Raw genomic sequence first — 26,571 nt, forward strand, 5'->3', positions numbered from 1 at the left:
CTTCCTGCTTCTCGAAACGTTGACAAATTCTAGTGAAAGTACTTAATATACTAGCGTACAACAACTTCTTTTACGTGAAGAAACGACCGATGATTAGATCTTGCACGTTTGGAGCAAGTCCTTGTTTTGTACTTACATGTAAAAAAGCTTGTATGGCCAAAGTGTAGAACATCGCAAAGGACCGAAGAGAGAAGACAGAAATAACGCAAACAATAAAAGAACTGGGAGGTTGCCAAACGTTCGTTTATTTTCAACAAATCTAAAACTGCAGATTTTCTTTCTGCAGTATTTTCCTTTTTAACGGAGTTGCTGTGGCAATTGGAATCACCACCGCTGAACTTGAACCTTTAAAATGGATGAGTTCAGACTTGAATTCCCCTAATGACTAATAGCAGCCAAGATCTGATAAGCCGTGCGACCGCAGCATTGTTCCCTTTACATTTTCCATGGGAAGCAAGGAAGATTCATCGATTACTATGATCATGAGCAAATATGCGCCAACCATTACTGGATCAAGCATGTAGATTCAGACGAAACAATTTCATATCAAGAACATGACAGTGAACATCAAGGAAACAAAAAATATTTCTTCCGCTCGAATTTGTCGATAATTTCATTTCAAACAAAATCATTGATTATGTAGTTGGGTCAAAACATGAACCACGGACAGTTGCGTAAGCGGGGAGGTGGAGCGAAGCGGTTTGAATCCGGTAGGGGTCCTCGCTATCGCCAACCATCTCTGCAGTTCACCATGGTCCCACCTCGATTCCAACCGCTGTCCCTACTGCACCTCTTTGGACGCAGCCGTTTACGCAACTGTCCGCACAGGAAAAGCTGGAAAAAGAAAAAGTAGCTAAACTTTTGCCCGCCATTGTATGTCTTCTCCAAACGAATAATTGCAAGCTTCCAATGTTTTTGTCACTCACACCATAACCCTTATTTTTTAAATCTAACATCAGCTTTTCAGTGCACCCGGTCTCTCAGTGATTTTCCGCGTGCGTGACAGGATCCACGAACAAGTCTTGGAGGAAACGCGAAATCCGAGTGATGAGATGTATTTTTCCTACACTCGACAAACCACTGGAAAGGGCCTTCCGATGGTACACGCAGCATCTACTCGTTGATTACTACATTGTAAGTTGTCTTCGCGTTTAATGGCAGTGCATCGTGATCGGATCCAAAAGAGATCGTTTGAAAACTTCATCATAGCCTTGTTACTTTAGTTGAGGTACGAAGGCCAGTTAAATTTTTAAATTCATCGTCTTTAGTTGATGAATTGCTGCAAAATTTGGTCAGAAGGATATGTGACAGAATACAGTAGGATATACAGAGAAATTGCATCGGATCAAAACTTGGTATGCGTATAGTCTGCGTATGCGTTCACTAACGGTCCTTAGTTGAACTTGGGCGTATTGGCTTATCTTAAAGGCTCCCCCGGGGGGGGGGGGGGAAGGGGGGAAAAAAAAGAGGTTGTATTTCCGGGCCTTTGTGGACGGAATCACCCCCTCCCCCTTTCCCCCCCCCCTTTTTAAAAAAACCCCCCCAAAAATACCCCCCCCCCAACATTTGGGGGGGTTTAAAGGGGGGAAAGATCTATCCACTCTCTATATTTGGAAACTAGTGTTCTAAAAATCTGGTTCTCCTCTCTTAAGTGAACCATTAGTTCATCAGATGTTCTTCTTATTTTTAGACAGTGAATTGTAAACAATTTAGAGAGATTTACACCTTACATTCATTTCTGAATTAGTGAAGTTTTGTGGACGTGTGTACAAGAATAGAGACATTTTAACGTTTTCGGCAAAGTTTCTTTCACTGCTGGAACTACACCTCTTTTAGAATCCTGTGTAGCATTGATATCAAACTATACAAAACCTCCATATTTTCGTTCAATAAAATTGCTGCAGAATAGAAATTGAAAGAGTGCCGGAAAAGACTGCCGCAGCTTTAACGAGAATATTAAGGGTGTGCAAGGATGTGGATAAGTTGTATATCTTTTGTGAACACGAAACAATATACTCGTAAAAATTCGCGCATATAGAATTTCGTACTACGATGCACCTCAGATCATTTTCTTTCGATTCCACCTTTGTTCCGTTTTAGTTCTTCATTGTCGCTCCTATAATACTGACCTCTGTTTTGGGATGCGGATTCTTATGGATCGAAGAACTAACCGTATTGGATGCAAGAAGGTTAATTATACCTTGCACGTATATTCATTGTGATATGTCGGACGACGAAGCGAAACATTTCAGATTGTACACACCTGTAGGGGCACCTTCTTGGGAAGAGGAGAGGATTATGAATGAGGTCTGTCACTTACTTCTTAAAAAGATACTTCGTACTTAAGCCATCCGATGGCGCAAAATATTTAATCTTGGGATTTCAATTTGCTTTTGATTTGCTAAGGCTATCGATTTCCAAGCAATGCCACCCAATGATTTCATTAACACTGTGAGCTCAGAAGATTTGAATGGTCCTACATGAATCCCTCTTAGCATTAAGAGATTCACCGCATCTGTCGATGAACTCTGTAAAATGGCAGGGGCTTGCTATCCCTGCACTGCAACTGGCAACCGAAACCGAACTTGTGCCACGCGGGCTTGTAATCTCAAACTTGGGTAACTTTATTTAACTTAACTTATTTAAAGGCATCACCCCACGAATCTGAGGTGGTGCAGATTTCAGGTGGAGTATTCGTATATGGGATGGGAGACTACGGAGAGGGAGGTGATTCCGTCCATTTCTTCCTAATTGCTGTAAAAAACGGCCCGGAAGATGCGGCGCCGCACAAGACTGGCGCGCTCCAATCGAACCTCTTGTACAAAATGGTGCGGGAAAACGAATGAAGTCGTATCTTCCGGGCCGTTTTTAACGGCAATTAGGAAGAGATGGACGGAATCACCCCCCTCTCCGTAGTCTCCCATCCTGTATACGAATACTCCACCTGAAATCTGCACCACCTCAGATTCGTGGGGTGATCGCGCGCGCGGCCTTTTCACCCGGAATCACTCAGAATTCGGCTGAATCCGAGGCGTTTCGAGCCCACCCTTCGCCCACACCCCACAAATCGACCACGCCGGATCGAATGGCGCTGACGCCGTGGCGCCAGCACCACTCGCTGACGCGCCACAGGCCGGTGTCGAGAACACGGCCTCGAGTGTCACCACTGACACTTCACTTACCCATCTCCGGTTGACAACCGAAACACACGGTTGACAACCGAAACACACAAAACTCTCCAGAACCGCCGAAAACCACCACAGATCGTCTTCTCACCTCTTCCTCCTCGTATTCCCTCGAAAACAGCGAACCGCATGCTATCGCTGCGATTTCAGCTTGGAAAGTGTGGCGGTGACACCCACGGCGTCACGGGTGACACTCCGATGTGTCATCACTGACATTTCACTTTCCCAAGTTTGAGATTACAAGCCCGCGTGGCACAAGTTCGGTTTCGGTTGCCAGTTGCAGTGCAGGGATAGCAAGCCCCTGCCATTTTACAGAGTTCATCGACAGATGCGGTGAATCTCTTAATGTGAAGAAAATAAGGGAAGGTTTGCTTCTAACCTTAACATTTTGGTTTCCTGAGAATGTTGAGGACGCCACCAATCAGACCACCACTTGACAGCTAGTTTCTTCCTCCACAGCAATCCTCAAAACTGACAAGATGCCTATAAATCTTTGAGTCCCTAACAAATACAAAACAACCTAACCCCCAGATATAAGATGAGCTTGAGAAGATCACAAGTGATTGCAATGGCGCTGGTCCTCAACGATTCAATAAAACGGATCTTGTGCCGAGAATCGATCTTTGAAACAAATTAAAGACAAACTCAACATATGCAAATTTGTTTATTATTAGTTGGTTTACATATGGGAGGAGCATTACCATCAAAGTCTGTTCCTAATTCTCTTCAAAACAGAAGACTTTCACCTTTCCTTCCAAAGTGAAATTCCTCCTTTACTTGAAAAAACGATGAAAGGTGCACCTCAAATGTTTCTGTAAGTGGGGATTGTGATTACATCAAATAATAAATACTACTTTCTTAGATACTCAGATGGCCCATCTTCACTGGACGTGCGGGCATCTCTTCAACTCGTTTCGGTCCCTCACCACTCACCATTGTCATCCAAGATTTCAAGTTTCGTGAGTGACGTTGACGAGGTCCTTGGGCAGTATTCAGCTGAGCTTCCAGCTGGTCCATCCATGTAGAGAACCTGTCACCCCATTTCGTTTGCGGTCGCCATCGAGAGCGTTTAGCATCTCTTGGGATCCACTCTATCATTCTCTTAGTCCATCTATCATCGATTCTTCTCATAATGTGACCGGCCCATCTATGCTTTGCTTTCGATATATATTCCGCTGGATTGCAAAGACGGGACATTCCTTTTAAGTCGGAGCTCCGAAGACTGGCTAGGTGTTGTGTGCGCCAGTTAAATTTCAGAAGACATCTCTCAAGGACTCTGTGGGGAGTAAGTGGCTTCCTACACGTCTCTATTGCGTAACAGAGCGCTGGAAGAGCTGTCCACACAAACAGATGGGTACGAAGATGTTGGTCCGTCCGTTGGTCCGTAGTTAGACGGGTGCGAATGCTGCCTATGCTGCTCTCATTCTTCTGTTTGGCTCTTCCCTCCCCTAGTCCAAATCTTCGGATCCTGTATTCCTCTTCTCTAGCCTTTTCTAGTTTTGCGTTGAAGTCTCTGACAACGAATTTGTAGAAGGACTTCCCGTTACGGATCAATTCCTCCAGCTCTCCGTAAAACGCGTCCAATTCGGACTCATCAGCTACTGATGTTGGTGAGTAGCAGTTGATGATACTGATGGGTTTTTGGCGCCAGACACTTATAATAAGGGGTGCGACGGGTTCCGCGGCGTCGGATTGTTACGCTGGCGCCAGACACCTATAGAAGGGGTTGCGACGGGTGCACCGGCGTCGGATTGGTGCGCCGGCACTAGATACCTTTAGAAAAGGGTGCGACGGGTCCACCGGCGCCAGATACCTATAGAAGGGGGTGCGATGGGTCCACCGCCGTCGCCAGACACTGCACGCGCTCATTACACCCCTATCTGAATCCTGTGCGTATCTATTTCCTTGCACTTTTGCCTCAACTTGGGTAGCATCCCCTCTTCAGAAAGTGGAAACACCCACACAAACGGCTGCTTAAATAGTACCCAACAGTTTACATTATCTGATGTGGAACTTATCTTGGATTCTCCAAATGTAGAATTGACGCGTTTAGAACGAAAGATCTGTAATCTTTCGCTTTAATTTATATAAAAAAGAGAAGGAAGGTGTTATTTAAAAAACGCAAATCTAATGTTACAGAAAATGCCACTACTATGAACTTTCATTGATCATTGAAAGGGAGCGAAACTAAAACCGCAGAAGGTCTGAAGTCCGGCTTTAGCCGGACATCCAGACTGGTGCTGTAATAACGCGCCTAGTCCGTGTCTGTTTGTCTGTGTGTCACGAAAATACTCTACAATGCTGCAAAACTCTGCACTGGTGAGGTGCCGAACCATCGCCATGCACCTGATAGGTGAACACCATTGCAAAAAGCTATGCAGACATCTCTGTTGGCTCATATGTTAGTAAGGGTAAATAAACTTTTATGTGAATGTATACTTCCACATTTGCAAGCTATCATGCTATATAATAACGAGTTTATTCTGTCACGTGTGTGCGTCTCAGTATGTGTGTGTGTCAGTCAAGAAGTTCGAAAAAAAGAGGGAGACGGATACCATGGCGTCGCTTTGGTGCGCTGGAGCCTCACCGCAGTAAAATTGGGTGACACGGGTTGTACGGCGTCGAATTCGTGCCCAGATAGCTGTAAAATGGGGTGGGACGGGTCCCACGGGGTCGGAATGGTGCGCCGGTGCCAGAAAGCTATAGAGTGGGGAGAGACGTGTTCCACTACGTCGGATTGGTGAGCCCCAAGGTGGTAGAGTGGGTTTCTATGGTCCGTTCGCATATCTTTTTCTTAGCATGTCTCCTGATGCTGCTTACATCCTTTCTTGAAAAAGAGGAAGCACACGTGCGAGCGGTTGATCAAATACAATACGTAGCAACCTACAGTTTACGCGATCGACGTGAATATCACTACGATAGTGATATTCACGTCATTTCATGTTCACTACTTCTACTGCACCAAGGAACACCAATTCCACAACATAGGACCCGTCGCACCCCATTTTATAGCTATCTGACACCGGCGCCCCAACCCGACGCCGGTGGACTCGTCGCACCCCTTTATCGAATTTCGTGACACACAGACAAACACACAGACGGACTAAGTTCGTTATTGTATATCATGATAATAGACTTATTACTTAATTTGATCAACGCCACTTAATTATTAATTGATATGTAAAAAATATTAGTTAAACTATTCAAAGTTGACCAAATTTAAAAAAAAAATCCCGGAAAAAATATATATATATATATGCTGGATAAAAAATTTTAATTTGACCAGCGATAAACTAGACGGGAAGCAGATGGTGACAAGCAGCCGCAGATTTCTTGCTCCAACTTTTGTCTACACAATACTTGCTATAGAAATAGTGTAAACCGTTAATTATAAGTTTTCTTTTGTTACAGACTGGTTGTTTTCAGTACAGTGATGCTGATATCATCAAAGTTCTTCTGTCTCTGCAATTTTTAAAGCGTTTTTTTATAGCTATGGCCGTTGAAACCAAACGAATTCCTCCCAGAGCGGACGTTCGAATGGCACAGGTACTTGTACCTTGTCGTCCACGGCAGATCAACAGAGAACGATACATATCCGAATCTACTAGAGGGTTGGTGTATTGCAAGTTCAACACTGGACTCAATTATCCTTCTTAATAACATCTCACTTGTAATGTCCTAAAATACAGGCTCATATTTGGACGAGATTCAAAGACTTGAGGCTGACGTCGCATCGAACGTGTTCTTCCCGATGAGAGATCAGTGGAGAGTGAATGACACTACTGTTGTCAACGAAAATGTCACATTTCAGGTACATAGCTTCGTGGCACTTCCTTTATTTGAAGTTCGCTCATACATTCAACCTCCCTAGGATATTTGCATGAACTGGTACGGTGAGTGCTACCGACAAACGAGCATTATTACATTACTGAAGCGTCGCCATGAACTCGAAGCAAGGCAAGTGGTCTATTGAATTTTTTAACAACGTCATCACTGAACAGTCGTTTCACAACTATTCGTAATCGTGACGACTTGCGTGGCTGGTTGCGCCTTCCTACAGAAGTGAAATGCCTGCTGAGGTACCTCTTCGCAAGGCGTGGAAAAGAGCCGTTGACAAATTTGCAGTATTTATTCGAAAGAGGATGTAGATGTTCAAAGGTTGAAAAAAAGTTCCAGCAGAGCTGCAGAAGTATGATAAAGAAGAAGGATAAAAGGACCTTTTAATGGCCGGATGCAAGAAAAGGTGCAACTAGAAATCTGCATCCAGCTTTTCCACTTCTAGTCTTTATTTCGTGTTCAGTCAACAGTGCGTATGTTCGTCGTGACAATCGCTCTCTCATTACGGTGGGGGGAATAACGCATCAAGTACCGAAAGTAACTTGCTGCATACTTGTTGAAAACTCCTCCTCCACTAATTAGAAATGTCGACAAATATAAGTTCGTGTTGACAGCTATGAGAACGTACCGTTATGTAGAGTCAGTTAAGTTCTAGGTGATAACCTGTGTTCAGATCATTACGTAGCTTTTTTGTTTCAGAGGAATCGCAGTGAGTTATCCGCAAGCGAATCCTGGAGGCACACCGGTTTACCTTGCTTTTAACGTCGGAGGGGTAGAAACATTTCCAAACGATACAATAAAGGTCAGGATCTTCAAGACGTGATTTTTTGCTGTAAACTGCTCGAAATCATATCTCTTGCATTCTCCCCAGCCGTATAAATCCCAGTTCATTTTGAGTGGTTTCCTTTGGTCCATAATTTCGGATGCTGAATATGCTACATTCTTCTCTCCATAATTCAAAATCATGATACGCCACATGTAGTGGCGCATCTCGGAATGTTTTTATTCAAAAGCTAGTTATTGCTTTAACGTAGAGAGTACTCGTATCCTCCTCTTCCTTTCGAATTTGGCTTGGTAAGACCACTTGGTTAATTCACTTCGCTGACATCATAGTCACCTGACAAAAGTACCCAATGGAGCAATTTTCACAGTAATACCTCTTTTTCAATTCTGCTTGGCTTTGATCAACCTCAAGTCGAAGTTTCCATACATTTTACGTCTATCATCATCACAAATTTGCGACGCCCAGCGCAGGACTAATTATAGAAGCGACTGGGTGCTGGATTTCTATATGAAAAAAGTACGGAAAGAAATGAACCCATAATTTGACCATGCATTCATCTGTTTCGTCTCTTCGTCTCTCTAGAAAAGAAATCATTTCCTGCTTATCTGTCCACATCACGATCAGAGGGCAAAGCAATTCAATCACATCAGGTGTATTACTGAAAGCTAAATCTGTTCCCTGGAAGAAATTTGAGAAAAGAATTTATGCTTCACTCTACAGTTTCACCCCGGGGAGGGATAGACTCCGGAGCATGCAGTTTAAAAAAAACTAGGCACATGTTTCTGAGAAATTTCCCGACTTTGCACAGGTCCCAGGGAGCATTTGGGAAATTAAGCCGTAGAAGTGAAGGAAATACCTTTGAAGCTTTCTGGGGTGTTCTCACATCTCGTCTTCCTTTATACTGCCTTTATTGTGCTTGCAATTCGACGTATAAATGATTTTGTAGATGTATGCAATGAATTAAGCTAAGGCTGAATGAGATAATGTACGAGTAAGTTTATTTTCGGATAAGCAGTATATAGTTTAGCATACAACCAAGGGAGTTTGTGTTCTACTGTTAATTTTTAGTTCTATATGATGCTATTTGTGAAAAAAACCTCAAAAGTGGTGTGTATCTATTAATTTCAGTCTTCTTCGATTTGTGATGTAAAATCTATTCCATGAGAGTTCTCTTCACACATACTTACATCTAGACAGCTCGTGCAATGAGGCTGTGGTTTTTCCTCCGCTTTGATACGCCGACGTTAGATGAGATGGCAAAGGAATGGGAGGAAGCTGCAACAAGGCACGTTCGCGCGAAATTCGATGAAAATCCTTTAATCAAGGTTAGCTTCATATGCTGCTAGCGGTACAATTTTCACAGAGGCCAGAGGTCTTAAATTATTTTCTTACAAGCTAATAAAATTTGATAGGAAAGGTCACTACGTTCTCTTTAAAAACTTCCTACAGATTGTTTAAGTGTCACATAAAGCATTCTCGGATCGTGGATCAGGGTCTCACAAAGAACGCGAACCGACTGAAGCCGTACTTTGCAGTCACTGTGATCGTGCTGATTGCATTTACATCGTTCTATGCCATGAAATGGAACATTCGTAGAAGGAACGGACGAATCACTGGTAGGTGAACACATCAGTTACGTTGGAGGCTATGGTTACATTCCCAATTTTTTGTCTATAGTTGGTGTGGATTGGTTGCGCTCGAAGCCGATATTGGCTCTCGGCGGCGTTCTTTCATCTGGGCTTGCTATCTTCAGGTAAACATCCTTATGACATCCTTACGATCTCTTGTAGCAAGTAATGTAAAGCTAATGATGGTTCAATTGCTAAGCTTCATCATCAACTTTGAAGAACCTCTTCTGAAGCTCCAGGAGTAGGAGTACTGCCTCAACATTAATGGCTTTCCATACCATTATTCTATTTCTTTTCTATTTCTGCAGTCTAATCATAAGAAATAGTAAGTAACAAATCAACGCAAAAACATTTCCACATGTCATTTTCTATGCAGCTGTGAATGTGCTCATTGTCGGCAAGAAAAGGCAAGAAAACAAGCAAACATTTCCATTGAATTTATTTGACACAAAATAAACTATGTCTCTTACACCTTTTCGACTGAATTTTGAGAAGCCTCTGCTGCTCTTGGGAATCGGAAGCATTTAAGCTGCACCATACGAATTCCGAGATGTCCTTGAGCGACATATAAATCCCAGCAACAATTGATTATGTCTCGATGGTTCTTAATCACTGATCTGTAAACAACACAGCGACAAACGGAAAGTTAAAAACGATAATGTTCAAGTGTAGCAACACGTGGATATATCGAGCTTTGAACGAAATGCCAGCTCTTCTGAGCATGTTCTCGGCTGTGTTTCTTCTTGGTCGTTCAAGTACATACATATTGCACCTCGATGGCAATGTAGCGTCATAATGCTTAATGATCAAAGGATGTCACAGGGAAAGAAAGGGGAATGTATGAAAAATTTTCCACCTTTCTCAGTATTTCTCTTTTTAAGTGTTAAAAACAGAGACGCATAAATGGCCACAAAATTAATGAAAAAATCGTTAGTTTTTAAAGAAAACAGAATGCGCTGGTTCGAATAATATAGTGTCATGAAAGTTCCGCAAGTAATTGTGTCTCAGGAGTTCCCAAAGTTCTAGGTAAGGCAGACCTCTGTAGTAATATAAAGGCTGCGAAAACTCTGGAAGCCGGAAGGCACTACAGAACTCTGGATTCCTGGCAAAGACAATAAGGTCAGGAAGTAAATCTCCGAATTTGAAAGCAGATTTTGACTCTCCGAGCTTCTCAAAAGCTGCTCTGAGGTGACTCAGTTAAATTAGTCGGCGGGCTGATGTTGTCCGCCGATAAAATCATATATGAGCATAACTCAGCTCAACCTTCTCGATCTTCAGCAAGAGCTCACAGAATCGATCCATTCCATATCTTGCGAAACGTCTCGTCTCGTCTGACTATCCTCGTACTTGTCTATCAGTGCCTTCAGGTCCTCTTTCACCACCTCAGTCCAAAGAACATTTGCTTTCGGCTCGGAGGCTCTCACAGCTTAAACCTGACAGGATTCTTAGAGCAGCCTGAACTAGCTTTTCTGATACCCTCAGTACAAACAAACAAGGGAACATAATTTCCTTTGGCCACTTTGATGACTCCGCAAGGTGTTGATGTTCTGCACATGTCATTCCCGATACACTACATCGACATCTAGTGAAATAATCTTCATCGCTACATGCCCAATGTCAAAAATGACCACTCAGTGACACGAGAGCATCAAGAATAGCGGCAGGCACGAGAGACAGCATCTCTGCTATTGCCGCTAGCATGCAACCCAAATAGCAGAACTCATACACGAAATTGATGGTTTATCCGTCCACTCTGGTTCCCGCCGCAGGTCGAGGAGACCAACTTCTGTTTACAACCATCATACGGCACAAGTAATCTACAAGGTGAAGCTAGCTTATTTCAAGGTGGGCAACATGTTTGAGTTTCGTACTGCCTTCCGCGGGTGTAGAAACACTGTCGGCGTACTAAAGATGGGTCAAAGGACACGAGGTCAAAGGACGGTGCTACAACGATGTCAACACTAGATTTATCGGCTGTCCCTCGCATTATCTCATCAAAGTTGAATAGCAAGCATCCTGCGACTGCCTCTTGTCTACTCCAGCTGCCACTTCAAACGATGATATACATCCGGCTGGTGTTCGAGCTGCAGTGGTTATTCGTTGATTCATTTCATTAAGTAGGCGAACGAATTTTCATGATACGCGAAACCCGTTGAGAAGAAGGCCACACTGAGGGAACTCAAAATTTAGAAAGGCCAACTCTGTCGGCTTTGAGTACCGATGCCACACTTCAGTCTCTGATGAACATTAGGTCAGGCGTAGATGGGCCAGGACAATGGTCAGCTCGCTCATCGGGTGTTGTTTCTTCGCAATGTTTGGTAAGTCGGTCCTGGATAAGTCGGTCCTGGATAACCCGCTCCAAGACCTTGAATATAACACAGCAATGAGATTACTCGATAATTGTTCGGATCCGTAACAGGTAGCTTTTTGTGGAAGATAGTTATGTCTCCGCGAATTAGATATCCTTTCGTCGATCCATATTGGACGGAACCTTTTCATTATCTCACGAATCCATACGGAGGAAGATATTTCAGCATTCAGCATTCCTTCATCTCCACCAGATTCTCCTTTTTTCCTCCTTGGATACGGACCAGAACCCCGATTCGATCGAGGTGCACGTTGGTCGTTGTACATACTTGAGTTCAGGTGCTGAAGGTGCTTGCCGGTTCAGCAAGGACTTCGAGTATTCTTCAAGTAATTTCTCGAATGGAGAACTGTATAGCACCTGCAGGGATTTCGATTCAGAAACTGTTGTAAAGCCGATGGCGTACACAACAGTACATACGGCGACGGATTGAAAATATTTTGATGCAAAATGGTCTAGGAGGAAATTGCAGTAGCAATACAGAATCACTTATTTTCTCCAAAATCGTCTTGTAAAAAATTCCAAGGTCCTTTCTTTGTAAAGTTTTCCATGCATGTTTGCAAAATCGACTTACTATACTGATTTTTTTTTTGCCAATATAAGACAAATTTCAAAGATGAATCTTCTGATTATCTTTAACTCTTTGTCTAGTTGTTGTACTGTTTGTCTCTATTTTAGCGGTATCGGTCTTCACCTCTGGTGCGGAATGTTCTTTGCTGAGATTACTCTCGTGGCTCCATTCCTAGTACTTTGTAAGTCGATCAAAAATAAACTTCCTTTCCTGTTTTTCTTCTCCGGTTTCCTATTTGTTGTAATTTTGTTCCTTTATATCCTCTATCAAATCCCTTTTTGACGAAAACCAGTTGCAGCCATTGGAGTTGACGACATGTTTATTGCTGTTGCGGCATGGCACAACACTGAGCTGAGGTATCCTGGTACGTTTCAAATGCATGAGTACGCATGAGTACCCCACTTCATGTACTGTTGCTTTTCTGAACAGAGTTGATTGATGTTCATTTCCAGGTAACTCCCATGCTGTGTTGAAAAAAAGAATGGTCGAAGCAATAAGTGAGGCTTCCGTCGCTATTTTCATTACATCAATTACTGATGTAGGCTTTCTTTTCAAATAAAGGTCTCTGATAAATCCACCTGCCTTTCTGTTCCAATGTTGTTGTAGGTGTTGTCGTTTGGTGTCGGAACTTTCACTGATATTATCGCGGTCGAGGGCTTCTGTGCTATGACGTCTGCATGCATGTTTTTCACATGGCTGTACCAGGTATCGGAAAAATATGTAGACGACAGTGAAAAGTGAAACCTTTGGAGAAAAGAAAGAAACGTTCACAGCTACTGCAGTACATTATTGCTCTAAACGCGCGGATTTTCTGCGCATGCACTCTTGCAGGGTCGTGTAGAGCATCGATAAAAGATCACCACTATTTCTGCGCAGTCGTTGGTTCGGGCCATCTAAGGCCTTTATCCCTCTAGGATCGATAAAAATCTGTTCGGTGTCAGATCTGTTCCGGAGAAGTCTTTTGTCCTTTCAGACAAATCTGCTGAGAAGTTACTGAAGCTGAACCCTTTGTATTCTTGCAAATATGTCGTATAGAACTGGATCACTATCGACAAATCTTTTGTTAGAGTCGGGTCAAAACGACTGAGGGTCGCGCAACTGCGTACAGTATGCGTGGTAATTCTTCGCCAGAAAACGGACGCGGACCCGCGTTTTGTTTCCCCTAACTTGATTTATATTGCCTTATATCATTAAACATTAACATTGGACATTAGTCGACTCGTCATGACATCATCTACCTATTTAGCTCATTTTGATCTTTGAAAAACGTCTATGGAAGCAATTATTTTCTAAATAACCAGCGGCTACAAATTACAGAACTAGACTCTGAAATAAATGCGCCTTGACGACATATTACATTTGGTGCAAATAAAATGCGAGAAGCATAAATTTATAGTTAAATATTCTTAAAATAGGCATTGTAGTACACATTTTGGTACCCCATTCATATGTATATTAGAGAGTTCTGAAATTTTCTGAACTTGGCAGATGTAACACAATTCAAGTTGATTGAACGACTTGCTTTTCCAGCTGGAGAGGATTTAATACGGTATTTTATCAGAGACCTACTTATTTTCGGCAACATTTCGATTTCTGAGGTTTATCTCTGGAAAATCCGAGGCTTTTTGATATCAAATATAAACAACTTTGCTCTGTTTGATTGTTTGATCAGACTTCTGAGTAGCCTTTGGCGATCTACGTTCGAAAATGTTTCAGCTTAGAAACTTGGTACTTTTCTAGAATCCTTTCTCCCCTTTAAGATGCGACATCGAAGTCACCAAATTATGAACCTTGGAGGTGGACTTCAGCAAGCCAAAGTGAGGGAAAAATATTACTGTTTTTACAAATGCTTGCTCTCCGTGACTCTTATATAGAATCTTCATGTTTGAAGTGGACAGTTTTAATGGCGAAGAAATTAGCCATCGAATGATATCCAATTCAATTAAATTAGTGAATTTTAAAATTTCTCCTCCGGACTCCAGCCACCCATAACGCATGCAGTTATCGCAGCCGCGGAAGGGTCCGCAAGCCATCTCATCCAACAGCGAGGCGATGTTTCTCTGTTTTGGTGCAACACTGACACAATTATATTTGAAACAAGTAAAGAGCACAGGTACAGTAGAGCTTGGTTCAATGCAAACGACGCTTTAGTTTAAAGACCAGAGAGCAGCGAGCTTGCTACATAATTTAGCAAGAATTGCAAAAAGCATATACAAAGAAGTATGTTCAGGTAACTTTTTTTGCCGGCTTAATGGTTGTCTCTGCGAAGGTGGAACTGGCAGGAAGGAACTCATGCTTGCCTTGCATTAAGGTGATTTCCCCTTTTCTTTTCGTGTTTTATTTTACAGTATTAAAGTAAGTGGGGAGTTGTATGAAAGCAGCAAAGGGGACTGCACAGCACGTCTCCTAGTGCACTCGCAAGCGTTTGACACACACATTGGAAATGACATCGGACCTGACCTTACCAAAATAGGAGTGAACATACTGAGCAGTCCATTCAGTACTTGCTTTAAGCCATTTTCCATACTCATGGAACTCTACATAATTGATGAAGTTTCACCAATTGGGCCTCGAGATTGTACGGCCGCTAAGTTGTATTCCTGAGTAGTCGCAATAGACGTCCTTCATTAACAGTAATTTCTTTCTACTCATTTGCAATCGCGTTCTCTTCCCTGCTTTTTTAATTTTTTGAATCGTCTCTGCTTTATTGGTGCTTCTCGAATAACATGTCCGCAGAACGAATTTATTGAAGGAATCTTCCATCCGCACGAATGCTCCTTTCTTTTTTTTAATATTTATTTTATAATACATACTGTAGTACTGTTATGGAAGGCTTTGTTAAGCGAGAAAGAGGGAAGAAAGGGGAGGGGGGAGGGGAAGGGTTGATGGAACCGAATTCTACAGATAAGGTGTAGGTGATTTCGTAGGCAAATCCCATGATAATCAACGCGGTCATGCAGCCGAATCTCTGCTAGGATTAAACTTGTAAGGCTGTCCTTCATCACTCGGTCAGTTTTTTCTTCTTTTTTTTTTTTTAGAAAGAACTGAGGTATTCCACTGGTCTGAAATCCTCTCTTTATGGAGATGGAAAGTCATGTGCGTCGCTAGAAATCCATGAAAAAGATGATCATAAGCCCGAAGAAAGTCTGCTGTTATAACGTGCGAGGGTGCGAGGTTTCATTCTATCCGTCGCAAATCTCACTTCCGAAGGGGGAATCAGAAGTGGAGCTTCACCAGCACCGACTATCGCTAGCTTCAGTCGGATGAGTGAGGCTAACGAGGATCTCACTTATCTCGATCTCAGCTGTTAACTCCACTGCGCCACTTCCAACGCAGCCGCTTATACAACCTCGCCGAGTTTCAGGTTGCTATGGCCTACTAATGTTTCTGTATGGAACCCCCTAGATTCTTTAATATCCAACCATACAAGAATAAATTAGTTGATCGAAGAAAATCCTATTGTGTGAACGGAGAGAACGCGTCGATGGAAAAGCGCGAACGATTAGCGGATATGGCACGGCAGTCATATTCTTGGTTTTCCTCATAAAAACTTGTTCGTTGCTTTCGCTTGCCTTCTCTCAATGATGCAATTGAAATAACTTGAATGCTCGAAGCATGATCCTGTTTCCTCTTCTCCATGTGTGACCCTTATTTCTATGTCAAATGTCTTTTTATTCTTCATAAAAATTTTAGGCGAAAGATATCCATGCGCAAGAGCTAAATGACATGCCGAGAGAAGATCGTTACCGTAGTCAAGCGACGGAAGAAGAAGTTGCAAAAGGTTTCCGTTCTTACATTGGGTGTTTTCATAGCTGGATGCTCTTTTTTTTCAAGAAAAAATTTGCCTGAGCTTACCTGTGGACAATGGAATTTCGTCTCGTCACAAAACCCACTCAGCAGCGAACGAAAACGGAAAAGAGGTTGAAAAGAGCACTAAAGGACCAATATCAAAGAATTCTATTTAGAAAAAAAAACTTTCCAGAGAGAAAAGGAGACTGCTGACATTCGCTCTAAACCTGAACCTGCCCACTTCAAGCTCAAGAACAGGGGTAAAATGAGCTTATTTTTCAGGTGAATGTGATCCGTTTGGTACATTCATTTCAAAATCTTTATTTCGAGAACGTCTTGAAAAAATCCGGTTACTCCAAGAAATCTTAAGTGGTAATCAGTAACCTGAAGCAGCACTTTGCTGCTGACATCCATGGAAATTCCGAATTTTCTATTAAAGGCATCACCCCACGAATCTGAGGTGGTGCAGATTTCAGGTGGAGTATTCGTATACAGGATAGGATACTACGGAGAGGGAGGTGATTCCGTCCATTTCTTGCTAATTGCCGTAAAAAACGGCCCGGAAGATGCGGCCCCGCACAAGGCTGGCGCGCTCCAGTCGAACTCCCTGTAGAAAATATTGCGCCACTACGCCTGAAGCCGTATCTTCCGGGCCGTTTTTCACGACAATTAGGAAGAAATGGACGGAATCACCCTTCTCTCCATAGTCTCCCATCCCGTATACGAATACTCCATTCCATTAGTAATTCCATATGTCTGAATAGTCCAAACCAAATTGAAATATCAACAGAATTTCCCTCTAGAACACGCAGGTTTCGAAAAAAAAAAACTGTTGAATTGAGATCAAGTCACAATTTTAAGCATAATGTGGCGAGTTTCGAATACTCACTGCTTCTACAGGTGCAAATAGTCGTTATGATACTAGTTGTAACTACTTGTTGTACACATAATGAAGCGATACCATCTATAGACGTCTGTGTTGAGCTGGGACCGAAATAAGCCTCTTACAAAGCCAATTCAACTTTATTGGACAGAATCCCCTACGCAGCTAAGAAATTGTTCATTTAGTCTAGTAGGAATCAAAAGTTATTGTCTACTTCAATTCTACATGAGGTAATTTAACGCAATCCGCAAAAGCGCCTGTAGGCGCGAAGAACGGAAACACTGACTACATATTTATAGTATTCTGTGGAGTGGTAATTTTCCTACTGATGTTGGTACATTTGAAAACAAATTATTTACATTTCAGGGACTACTACGTGCCTTTCTTGCTTGATCTCAAAACTAAAGTAGCTGTGTTCATTATTTTCGTCATTTATTTGGTGGCAAGTTTCTATCGTTTTTTTTTTTTGAGAGAGAGAATGTTTGTTTTGTAAAGCAAAAGGAAACTTCACAATGGCTTCGAAAAACACTATCAAACAAAATGTTGCAAAGCTACTAATCCGTCTCATCTCATCTCATCAAAGAAATCAAGGCGAGTTGTTTGTACATGAAATCGCTGAAACCGCACTACTCAGCAAAGCACTCAAAAAGGCAAAGCTGTGTTTTCTTCTACTTTCTCCTTATTAAAAGTGACAAAGGATAAAGTGTCAGACATTAATCAATAAGATCGGATGAGCCACCGCGTCCATTTCAACTCAAAAGGTTTGAGGTTCATGAACGCGTGCCTAGCCTGTACAATTTATCGATCCCGGAGGAATGAAGGGCTTCGTGACCGATTGTGCAGACAGCGGAATCTCTTGCCGAATGCGCCACATCCTTTCAGAACATGCTATAAAAGTGGTGTTTTGAATGAAATCGCATAAGTACAGTTGGGTCAAAACGACATGAAGCAGAGCGCAGTTGCGTGGACGGCCGCATTCGAAGCGGCGCGGTGGAGAGGGCGGTTGGGACCATCGCGAACTGCAGCGATGAGTGCTGCTATCAGTGGCCCGTTTGCCTTAAAGGCCCACGAATCTGATGTGGTACAGATTTTAGGTGGAGTATTCGTATACGGGATCGTAGATTATGGAAAGGTGGGTGATTCCGTCCATTTTTTGCTAATTGGCGTAAAAAACGGCTCGGAAGACGCGGCGTGTGCACACGGCTGGCGCGCTCCAAGCGGACTCGTTGTAGAAAATAGCGCGCCGGAACGCTCGAAGCCGTATCTTCCGGGCCGTTTTCTACGGCAATTAGGAAGAAATGGACGAAATCACTCCCCTCTCCTTCATCTACGATCCCGTATACGAATACTTCACCTGAAATCCGTACCACCTCAGATTCGTGGGGTGATGGCTTTAACCCCTACACTCCACGGCACCGCTTCGAACGCTTACGCAACTGCAGTGTGCTTCATGTTGCGCTGTGATGTAGCTCGAATTTCTTGTTCTAAGACAATGTGGTACAAAAACCAAGAAATGCTTCTGTTTAACTAATGTATGTAACTAACTGTACTTTGCATTTATGACGGATATCACGTGACTCAATTACCGTGTTTCTGAATTCTTAATAATCAAGAGAAGTGGATTTTAGTTTGTGCGGATCACGTTTCCTTATTTGCATTCGTTTCAAGAATAATGCAATGTGCATCGTCACAAAATTCGCATTTGATGCTCCATTGAGTAAGGTAGGGTAGCTGCGGGACGTCGTTGGCAGCGCGAATGTAGCCTTATGAATGATAGCTGATAGATGCTACAAATTACAGACCTATATGTCACCGATGATCACGTTGACCAGACTTGTGACGGTTCCTGAAGTAGTCAGGTGACATTTTTTAACGATACAAGTAGAATGTTGTGCTTACTGTGTCCATTGCTCATTAGCCACTGGGTCCACTCGATAAGTTTTCGGCCCCAACACGAGGAAGCTGAACCTAATGCCCGTTGATTTCATTATATTATTTTTAAATTAATTTAAATTTTTCAGATTTTCATATTTTTAAATTTGGCGGCAATTTCAGCAAAATACGAATAATAAAATTTGCCATCTCAGAAGACTAGTTGTTCCTAAGTGCAATCGTGTTTCAGTGTTTCTCGCAAGCAATCGTATCTGGAGAACTTCTAGTGGAAAAATGGCAACCGATCACAATAAGTCACTCTTTTCCGAAGAAAAAACTCTAGTTCTGCTCAGTACGCTCAAACACCAAGCACAGTAGTTGTTCAGAGGCTGGAAGAAAGCCAGCTACTACGAATGATGACGAATATATTCGAGGATGTCATCTTTCGAACGCATTAGAAAACAGGAATATTCAGATTTCCTAGAGCTTTGAGAATGTGTGCTGTGCCCATAAAAAAAGCAAAAACACGACGCTTACAGATCTCAATCTATGGTATAGCAGTCATGGAACAAGGCCTGGACATTGACAAGCTACTCCTGCAAACAGATCCACTAGTGGAAGCATTCGCTAGGGAGATCGAACTGTTTCCAAACGGGGATCAGGTTTGGACAAGCCCAGCTTTTCTAACCGCTTCATTTCTGCACCTTATAGTCGTTTAGGTAGAAATTGCGATTCGGAAAGCACCAGACATGACATTACCAGAAAATAGGGAATTGATCGAAATGATTGCTCAACAGTTCGAACAGATTTCATACAGTAGGAATCTCCTAAAATTCAACTGCACCCAGAAAACGTTCTTTTCTTTAGGCTACGGCGATAAAAGTACTTCACTTTGGCTTCGTGAATACATCAAATACGCGAACCTAACTGGGTCCTTCCTAAACGACGACCGAGAGTCCTGGGTAATAGGAGTCTATGAATGGTCCCAATTGTTCGCTTTCTACAAACTTTGGTTAGTTTTTGTAGTCAAAAGGAATACAGTCAGAAACGTGTTCTATCGTCATGTGGGCGCAACCAGTTTCAGAGGATTTGAAGAAATAAAATCAATAACAGAACTATGACAAATTCGAAGCCGTGTGTTTGTGTTACTGAACACAAAGTAATGCATTAAGAACATTGGTTTAGTTGAGCTTCGTTAAGAGGTAGACTCAACATTGATGAGTCTATATACCTTCACGACGCATGCACCTATTTACCTCTATGTACAATAGTGCAGAGACAAGAAAAACTAAGACTAGTTTCCTTATGCTGTTGCACGTAGTGTCGATCAGATGACTTAACAGAGATTGAGCGGCTTAAAGTGCGTGATTTGAAGAAGTTTTGGAGCCGTCCCGTGATGATACAAACAGCTGTTTGCATGGTGTCGTACCCAGGAATATGTGACATTTCCGCTACATAACAGTGCAAGCAATGCATCTTGTTCATTCTTCAACTGTATACTCTGTCTAGTTGCGCTCAGCACAAGTAAGACCTATATGTGCAGGTATAGTCGGGTGTAAGTGGCTGCCCTTGAAGCGGTGCTGTGTAGCGTAGCGGTTGGGATCGAGGTGCAAGCTCAAACTGCAGTGATGAGCGGTGCTAGCAAAGGTCCACCACAATCCTAACCACCGCTACGCTTCGAGAGCAGCCGCTTATGCAACTGCACCGAGCTTCAGGTCCTTTCCACCCCACCATAGCAGTAGCACACGTCTAATGTACCACACGTACAAGTCTTCATATAGATGCCTCCTACATAGACCTCCTCTTTACGTAACGATTTATTGATGAATAATATCAGTGCATTACAAAAAGGGTGAAAAGGACCTGAAGCTAACAAAAATGAGTGACGACCTAAGAGAAGTTGATCGATGTCGTTGATAGGGTAGTTCCATTTGCAAACTGAGGAGCAGTTGAAGAGAAATGAACCTTACATAACTATGCTATGTTAGTTATGGAGAGCTCACTATGAAATGTGCCAAGTAGTTGGTGCTCTGAAAGTGGCTGCTACTCGCAGCTTTAGATATTCCGGGCGACACTAATCAATTTACATCCACTTTGGCACAATCATTCTTAGTAGAAATACATTTTTTATATGTTTCGCTTCAGTAAATATCTGTCTTGAGCACGTATTACATTATGTGCTCCATGTCTTTTCGTTAACGCATAAGCATGCTTCATTCACTATCTTCCATCGCAGCAGAAATACCATTCCCGACTTCAGTATAGTTGGCACACAGTCTATGGATGACGAGTATTAGTATGTTGGCAAAACGGGAGTTCCTGGAGGCAAATTGGTCTGAGGGCGAGACCTGAAGGATCTTTGTAGTTTGGCACTGCCTCAAGTAGTAGAGCGGGGTGACAAACACATAACACCCAGGACTATATTAATTAAAAACTGGTAGTCGTCCAGCGTTAGATCTGTACTTGCCTCGATAAAAGCTACTATCAAGTGCCGTAATAGGATAAGGATGAAGTGTAATGTATCTGGCCTTAGTCAATCTGCTTGGGATTTGCCAAAGCCCCCAGACTTGATTTTGCATCAGCAGACTTTCTTCGGGCTGGTGGCCATCCGCTTCATGTAATCTTCGCAGCGCACATGACATCCTACCTTCAGAAAGAAAGGACCCCAGACCAGTGGAAGACCTCGCGAATCGTTCTTATCCATAAGGAAGGTGACCGAGAGAACCTTCGGAACTACCGTCCTATATGCTTGCTGAGCGTGTTATACAAAGTATTCACCAAGATCATCCTCACGCGCATATCTAAGATGCTGGATGAAGCCCAGCCTCAAGAACAAGCTGGATTCCGCTAGGAGTTCAGCTGCTTGGACAACATCCAAACCGAGGGTCATAGAGGTTTGCCAGGAATACCGCCTGCTCCTTGTTCCAACCTTCGTCGACTATGAGAATGCCTTCGACAGTGTAAACGAATGCAATACTGTCGGCGCTGGTCGATCAAGGTGTGGACGCTTCGTATGTGAGGGCATTATCCAATTGCTACGATCGATGCATCACGAAGATACACCTTTCCCTCCGCTCCCTCACCATACCCACTGGAAAGGGGGTACGACAAGGCGATACTATATCGTCGAAGCTGTTCACGGCTGCATTGCAATGGATAATGAAATCACTTTCCGGGGAAGAGAGGGGCATACGTGTCGATGGAAGATTTCTCTCGTTTCGCGGACGACATCATTCTCTTTTCGAACAGTACCCATAAAACAGAAACGATGCTCACGAATTGAACGAAGCAGGGAAGAAAATAGGACTGCGAATAAACAGAAAGAAGACACAGTTCATGAAGAACGCCTACCAAGGAGTACAACTTGAAGGGTCACAAATCGTGGAAATTTCGTCATACTTATACTTCGGACGTTCTATGAACATGAAAAACGACTTGAAGGAAGAACTGAATAGAAGAATGAGAGCAGCATGGGCAACATTCGCACCCATCAAGGAAGCTAAGGACCAACTGACGGACCAAGATCCTCGTGCCAATCTATTCGACTCGACAGTTCTTCCAGCACTCTGTTACGCAGCGCAGACGTGGGCAGACACCGCTGCCACGTCTAGGGAGCTAATTACTACCCGCAGAGTCCTTGAGAGATGTCTTCTGAAGTTTAACCGGCGCACACAACACCTAGCCGATGTTCGCAGCTCCGACTTAAGAGGAATGTCCCGTCTTCCCGACCCAGCGGAATATGTATCGAAAGCAAAACATAGATGGACCGGTCACATTATGAGAAGAATCGATAATAGATGGACTAAGAGAACGCTAGAGTAGACCCAAGAGATGCTAAACGCCCTCGAAGGAGACCGCAAACGGGATTTAGTGACAGGTTCGCTACGCAGATGGACCAGCTGAAAACTCAGCTGAATACGGCTCAAGGACCTCATCAACGTCACTCACGAAACTTGAGAACATCTTGGATGACAATGGCGAGGGAACGAAACGAGTGGAAGAGATGCTGGGGCCCGCACGTCCGGTGAAGACGGGCCATCTGAGTATCTAAGTATCTTAGTAAGTTAGGCATCGCGTGATGAACACGTAACAAACGACATTTGTGCTGGGGTATTGAGGAAGCTTCTTCTGGCTTTGTACGAACCATCAAATCCTTGAAAATCTCAGCGGGATTTACTAGTGCAAACACTGCCTGCAGAAGAAATTTATTGCGATGCATAGAATTGTTCAGTTCGGTAGTTCGCAAAGCTGTGAGGCCACATAAAAAAGTAAGAAAAGTTCTCGTAAAAGAAGTCCAGTGAACCACACCACAGTAAAGGAACGGTATCACTGTAGAAGATTGAGGATGAGTTCATGCCTATTGGATTTTACGTTTTGAATCATTTCAAACACACTACTGGGAGCGTGGGAGCTTCTGAAAAGTTTTTTTTTTTTTGTATTTTTTTCGTTAATTTACAGTAACATCATGGTAGCGAAGAGCTGACAAAATTTGGATAAGTGTCATAAGTAATTTTAAAATCTTTGTGACTGTAAAGCAACCAAATTCTACGTGTTCACAGCAGCTGTGGTGTAGATCACACTGGCCTAATGTCAGCTACAGCGCAGAAGAAGTTTACTAAGCATCAGTCTTGGTTGATTGTTTATAAGATATCTTTACATAATTTAAACAAATATTAGTAATTAGAAATGAGCAATAGGAAACACTGGAACTACTATTCAAAATTGTTATTTTCGAAATATTTCTTTCTCGAGCTTATCTATCGACATTTTTTCCATCATCCTTGAAAACTCTTCGTATTACTTATGGATTTCACAACCTTAAGCTGTCAGATTTTCCCAATACTCATAAGTGGAAGATCGCAATTCGAATTTGAATATCGTCAGGATAAAAAGTAAGGATAATGCACTAAAACCATTAAATTGACATTTTCTTCTAGAAATGTAAAAGTAATAACAACACACAACTACAGCGTAAGAAAAACGAAACAAATAGAAAACTGCAAAGTGGTACCATTCTTCAAATGAAAGCCTTCATGGTACCACAAAACAATTCAATAAGGGTTAATGTGGATACTGACGTATTGTACAGCGAATAAAACAATTTCAAACTGTGCAGGAACTTACAACAAGTATTTCTGGTTATTAGAATCGTTGTGATAGGCTATCCTTATCCAAGGATAATGTTCTCTCTACTTCCCAGCAATTCAAATTTTCTAGGTCGCAGGATTTCGTTTGGGCCAACACATCTGACTACGATCAGCTCTCACTGGTGTCCTTCCGATTTCGAATAGGCCTACATGATCTGTCCACACCAACCGATCTTGTGATGGTGTCTTCGGAGTTGAGGGAACTATCTGCCAAATATCCGGATCTCGAAATCTTCACCTACCAATACAGTCGCTCTATTGCGGATCAGGTGCAGAATAGAGGGAAAAATATGGAATGGTACGAGTAATGAAGTGCTTCCAGCTGAATGTAATTCTCCAGTCCACCATTCAAAACGACACGCTAGCGGTAATTTGTATGGTGGTCATCAGTCTGATCTTCATTCCCAACCCACTCTGTGCTGTCTGGATTACCATCGCTATAGTCACAATCGACGTCGGTAGGGTGTAATTTTGTACTTTATGAAACGCAGACAAAGCAATGCCTGTTTGCAGCAGGAGTCTTATAGAATAGTTGAAGTAATTTAAGAGGAAAAAAGTCCTCTCAAAACATTATTAGAGCGACTAGCCGCGTGGAACTAGGTTGTAGCAAGATTTCTCGATGATGGAAAACTGCTGAGAAAATAATTGGGATAGGTTTTGTCTGTGTGACTGACTATATTGAGACTATAGACTACACTATTTGCTGGCAAAAATGTGCCAATTAATGTGTTTTTGGAGACAGCGGTCAGTAATCTTCACTCGTAAGAGAACATCTTGTTTACATTCAATCTACAACTCTCTCATCTCCCTAAAAAGCCGCGAAAACTTTTTTTAACATATTGATGTTGTAATAATCAAAGTATTTCAAAATGTGATCTTCAATATTCAAATATGACGTGGAGATCCTTGAGAATGATAGAAGTGGGGGTTTGAAACAGAGTTACGCTTTTGCCTTTGAGGAGCTCATTCGATGTCTTCGTATGCTTTTCAGGAGTTATCGGTTTCTTGTCACTTTGGAGTGTGAAACTCGATCCCATCTTCATGATCACCATAATTCTCAGCATTGGATTCTCAATAGAGTTTTCAGGTACTCCATTTTCCTTGAGTATTTACAGCAAGGTGTACACAAGCACATACGCACAAATATCACTGATCTTGATTCACAGCGTCCTGACTGCAATCTATTTTTGAAATTCTTCAAAAAACTTTGTGATTATGTGCGCAGTGATTCTCTACGAGCGGAATTTTGTTTCCACTGCAGATTCCAATTATAGCCCATATCACACATGGATTCGTAAGCAACGAAGGAAATCTCACTCCGAAAGAGAGATGCATTGACTCCATGGAGAAACTGGCATGGCCAGGTTGGCCGCTTTTAACAGCTTGAAAACCACTGGGTTTTCCCGTTATGAGTAACGAACTGTACAACTCATTTTCTTGAACGACTAATTTTGAAAAAAGGAGTTTGTGAGCCTCGCTTAAAATCAATGAATTTTCCCTTTTAAAGTGGTTCACGGCAGTATGTCCACTATCTTGGGTGTCACAGTCCTCGCGTTCATCAATTCATACATGGTACTGGTTTTTTTCAAGACAATTTTCCTCGTTCTAATCATAGGTAAGCATCATCTTTATCTCATTTTACATCTCATAAACTCATTGATTATTTATTTAGGTGTGTTCCACGCGCTTGTCCTTCTCCCAATCGTTTTAGCAACTACAACACCATACACAGAAAGGCTGAATGCTCGAATAAAGCAGAAGTCTGAACTAAAGAAGACTAAAGTTGTTCCTTCAAATGGTAGCGTTTACGCCATCACACTGCCCGTCAATGTTTCCTGACACCAAATTTTCTCAGGCGTTTTGTTGTTGTTTTTTCATATAAACTTTGTGCACTAACGCCCTCTCTGAATGTCTGAATTATGCGATTTCGTTAGTTCAGCACCTGTCAAGACGAACACTGTTTGTTTGTTTTCTATATAAATGGTTTTGTTGCAGTATCAATGCTAAGAAGTCCTTAGGTTTCCGACTGATTGACAAATAAGAATTATCGCTACACCACCTACACGTCAAAGGAAATGGCAAAATCACGACCAACTACTAGTTTCTTATTCATGGGAGCCACGTTGATCTGGAAACAAAAAATCGACAAGCGACCTAGAAATGTTCGTTAGATTTTGATGTGAAAACAAATCGTTTATGACTAAGCATTTCAAGGAGAATGAAATTACTACTACGATACTACGATTCCCCCTCCCACCATCCTTCATCAGAAGCAGTCTCCTCAAAAATACAGCCTAGTAAAGAAACTCTAGTCTACCGTGCCACGTCCCTTGTATTGATAGACAGTAGATATTTGCACGCCAAGACCGATCGTGAACTAGAAAACCGACGAGCCGCTTTTAAGCCGCGGAAGAAGAAACTCTAGTCGAGTCTTGAAGTCAAGAATTAAACCCTTTTCCCAAACTATCTGGTTGAAAAACGTCAACATTTCTTAGATCTTTGATTACTGC

The 26,571-nt window shown here is 42.4% G+C and overlaps 1 protein-coding gene across 3 annotated transcripts; it reads left to right on the forward strand.

Annotated features, from left to right (window-relative positions):
* Window positions 1-1,047: 1,047 nt before the first annotated feature.
* On the forward strand, window positions 1,048-25,900 carry RB195_019031 (uncharacterized protein; the record flags this gene model as incomplete). 3 transcript variants are annotated; one of them, XM_064186705.1, is made up of 30 exons in its annotated part: window positions 1,048-1,134; window positions 2,101-2,189; window positions 2,253-2,307; window positions 6,676-6,796; window positions 6,875-6,996; window positions 7,057-7,142; window positions 7,722-7,824; window positions 9,000-9,131; window positions 9,266-9,422; window positions 9,484-9,559; window positions 12,478-12,551; window positions 12,669-12,734; window positions 12,823-12,908; window positions 12,977-13,075; window positions 14,601-14,681; window positions 16,064-16,151; window positions 16,205-16,290; window positions 16,353-16,441; window positions 17,409-17,488; window positions 17,538-17,633; window positions 19,165-19,266; window positions 19,473-19,576; window positions 19,634-19,730; window positions 19,782-19,926; window positions 24,132-24,330; window positions 24,384-24,519; window positions 25,053-25,148; window positions 25,336-25,425; window positions 25,569-25,676; window positions 25,734-25,900. In XM_064186705.1, the coding sequence occupies 30 exons, from the start codon at window positions 1,048-1,050 to the stop codon at window positions 25,898-25,900; spliced, it is 3,117 nt and encodes a 1,038-aa protein (XP_064042584.1). The 3 variants fall into 3 exon arrangements, with proteins under 3 accessions (XP_064042584.1, XP_064042585.1, XP_064042586.1); XM_064186703.1 differs by lacking the exons at window positions 17,409-17,488; window positions 19,473-19,576; window positions 19,634-19,730; ... (5 more) ...; window positions 25,569-25,676; window positions 25,734-25,900 and having other exon boundaries at window positions 19,165-19,201; XM_064186704.1 differs by lacking the exons at window positions 1,048-1,134; window positions 2,101-2,189; window positions 2,253-2,307; ... (16 more) ...; window positions 17,538-17,633; window positions 19,165-19,266 and having other exon boundaries at window positions 19,409-19,576.
* Between the last annotated feature and the right edge of the window lie 671 nt (window positions 25,901-26,571).

The sequence above is a fragment of the Necator americanus genome, chromosome II (assembly GCF_031761385.1).
Source record: "Necator americanus strain Aroian chromosome II, whole genome shotgun sequence".
Classification (NCBI taxonomy): Eukaryota; Metazoa; Nematoda; class Chromadorea; order Rhabditida; family Ancylostomatidae; genus Necator; species Necator americanus.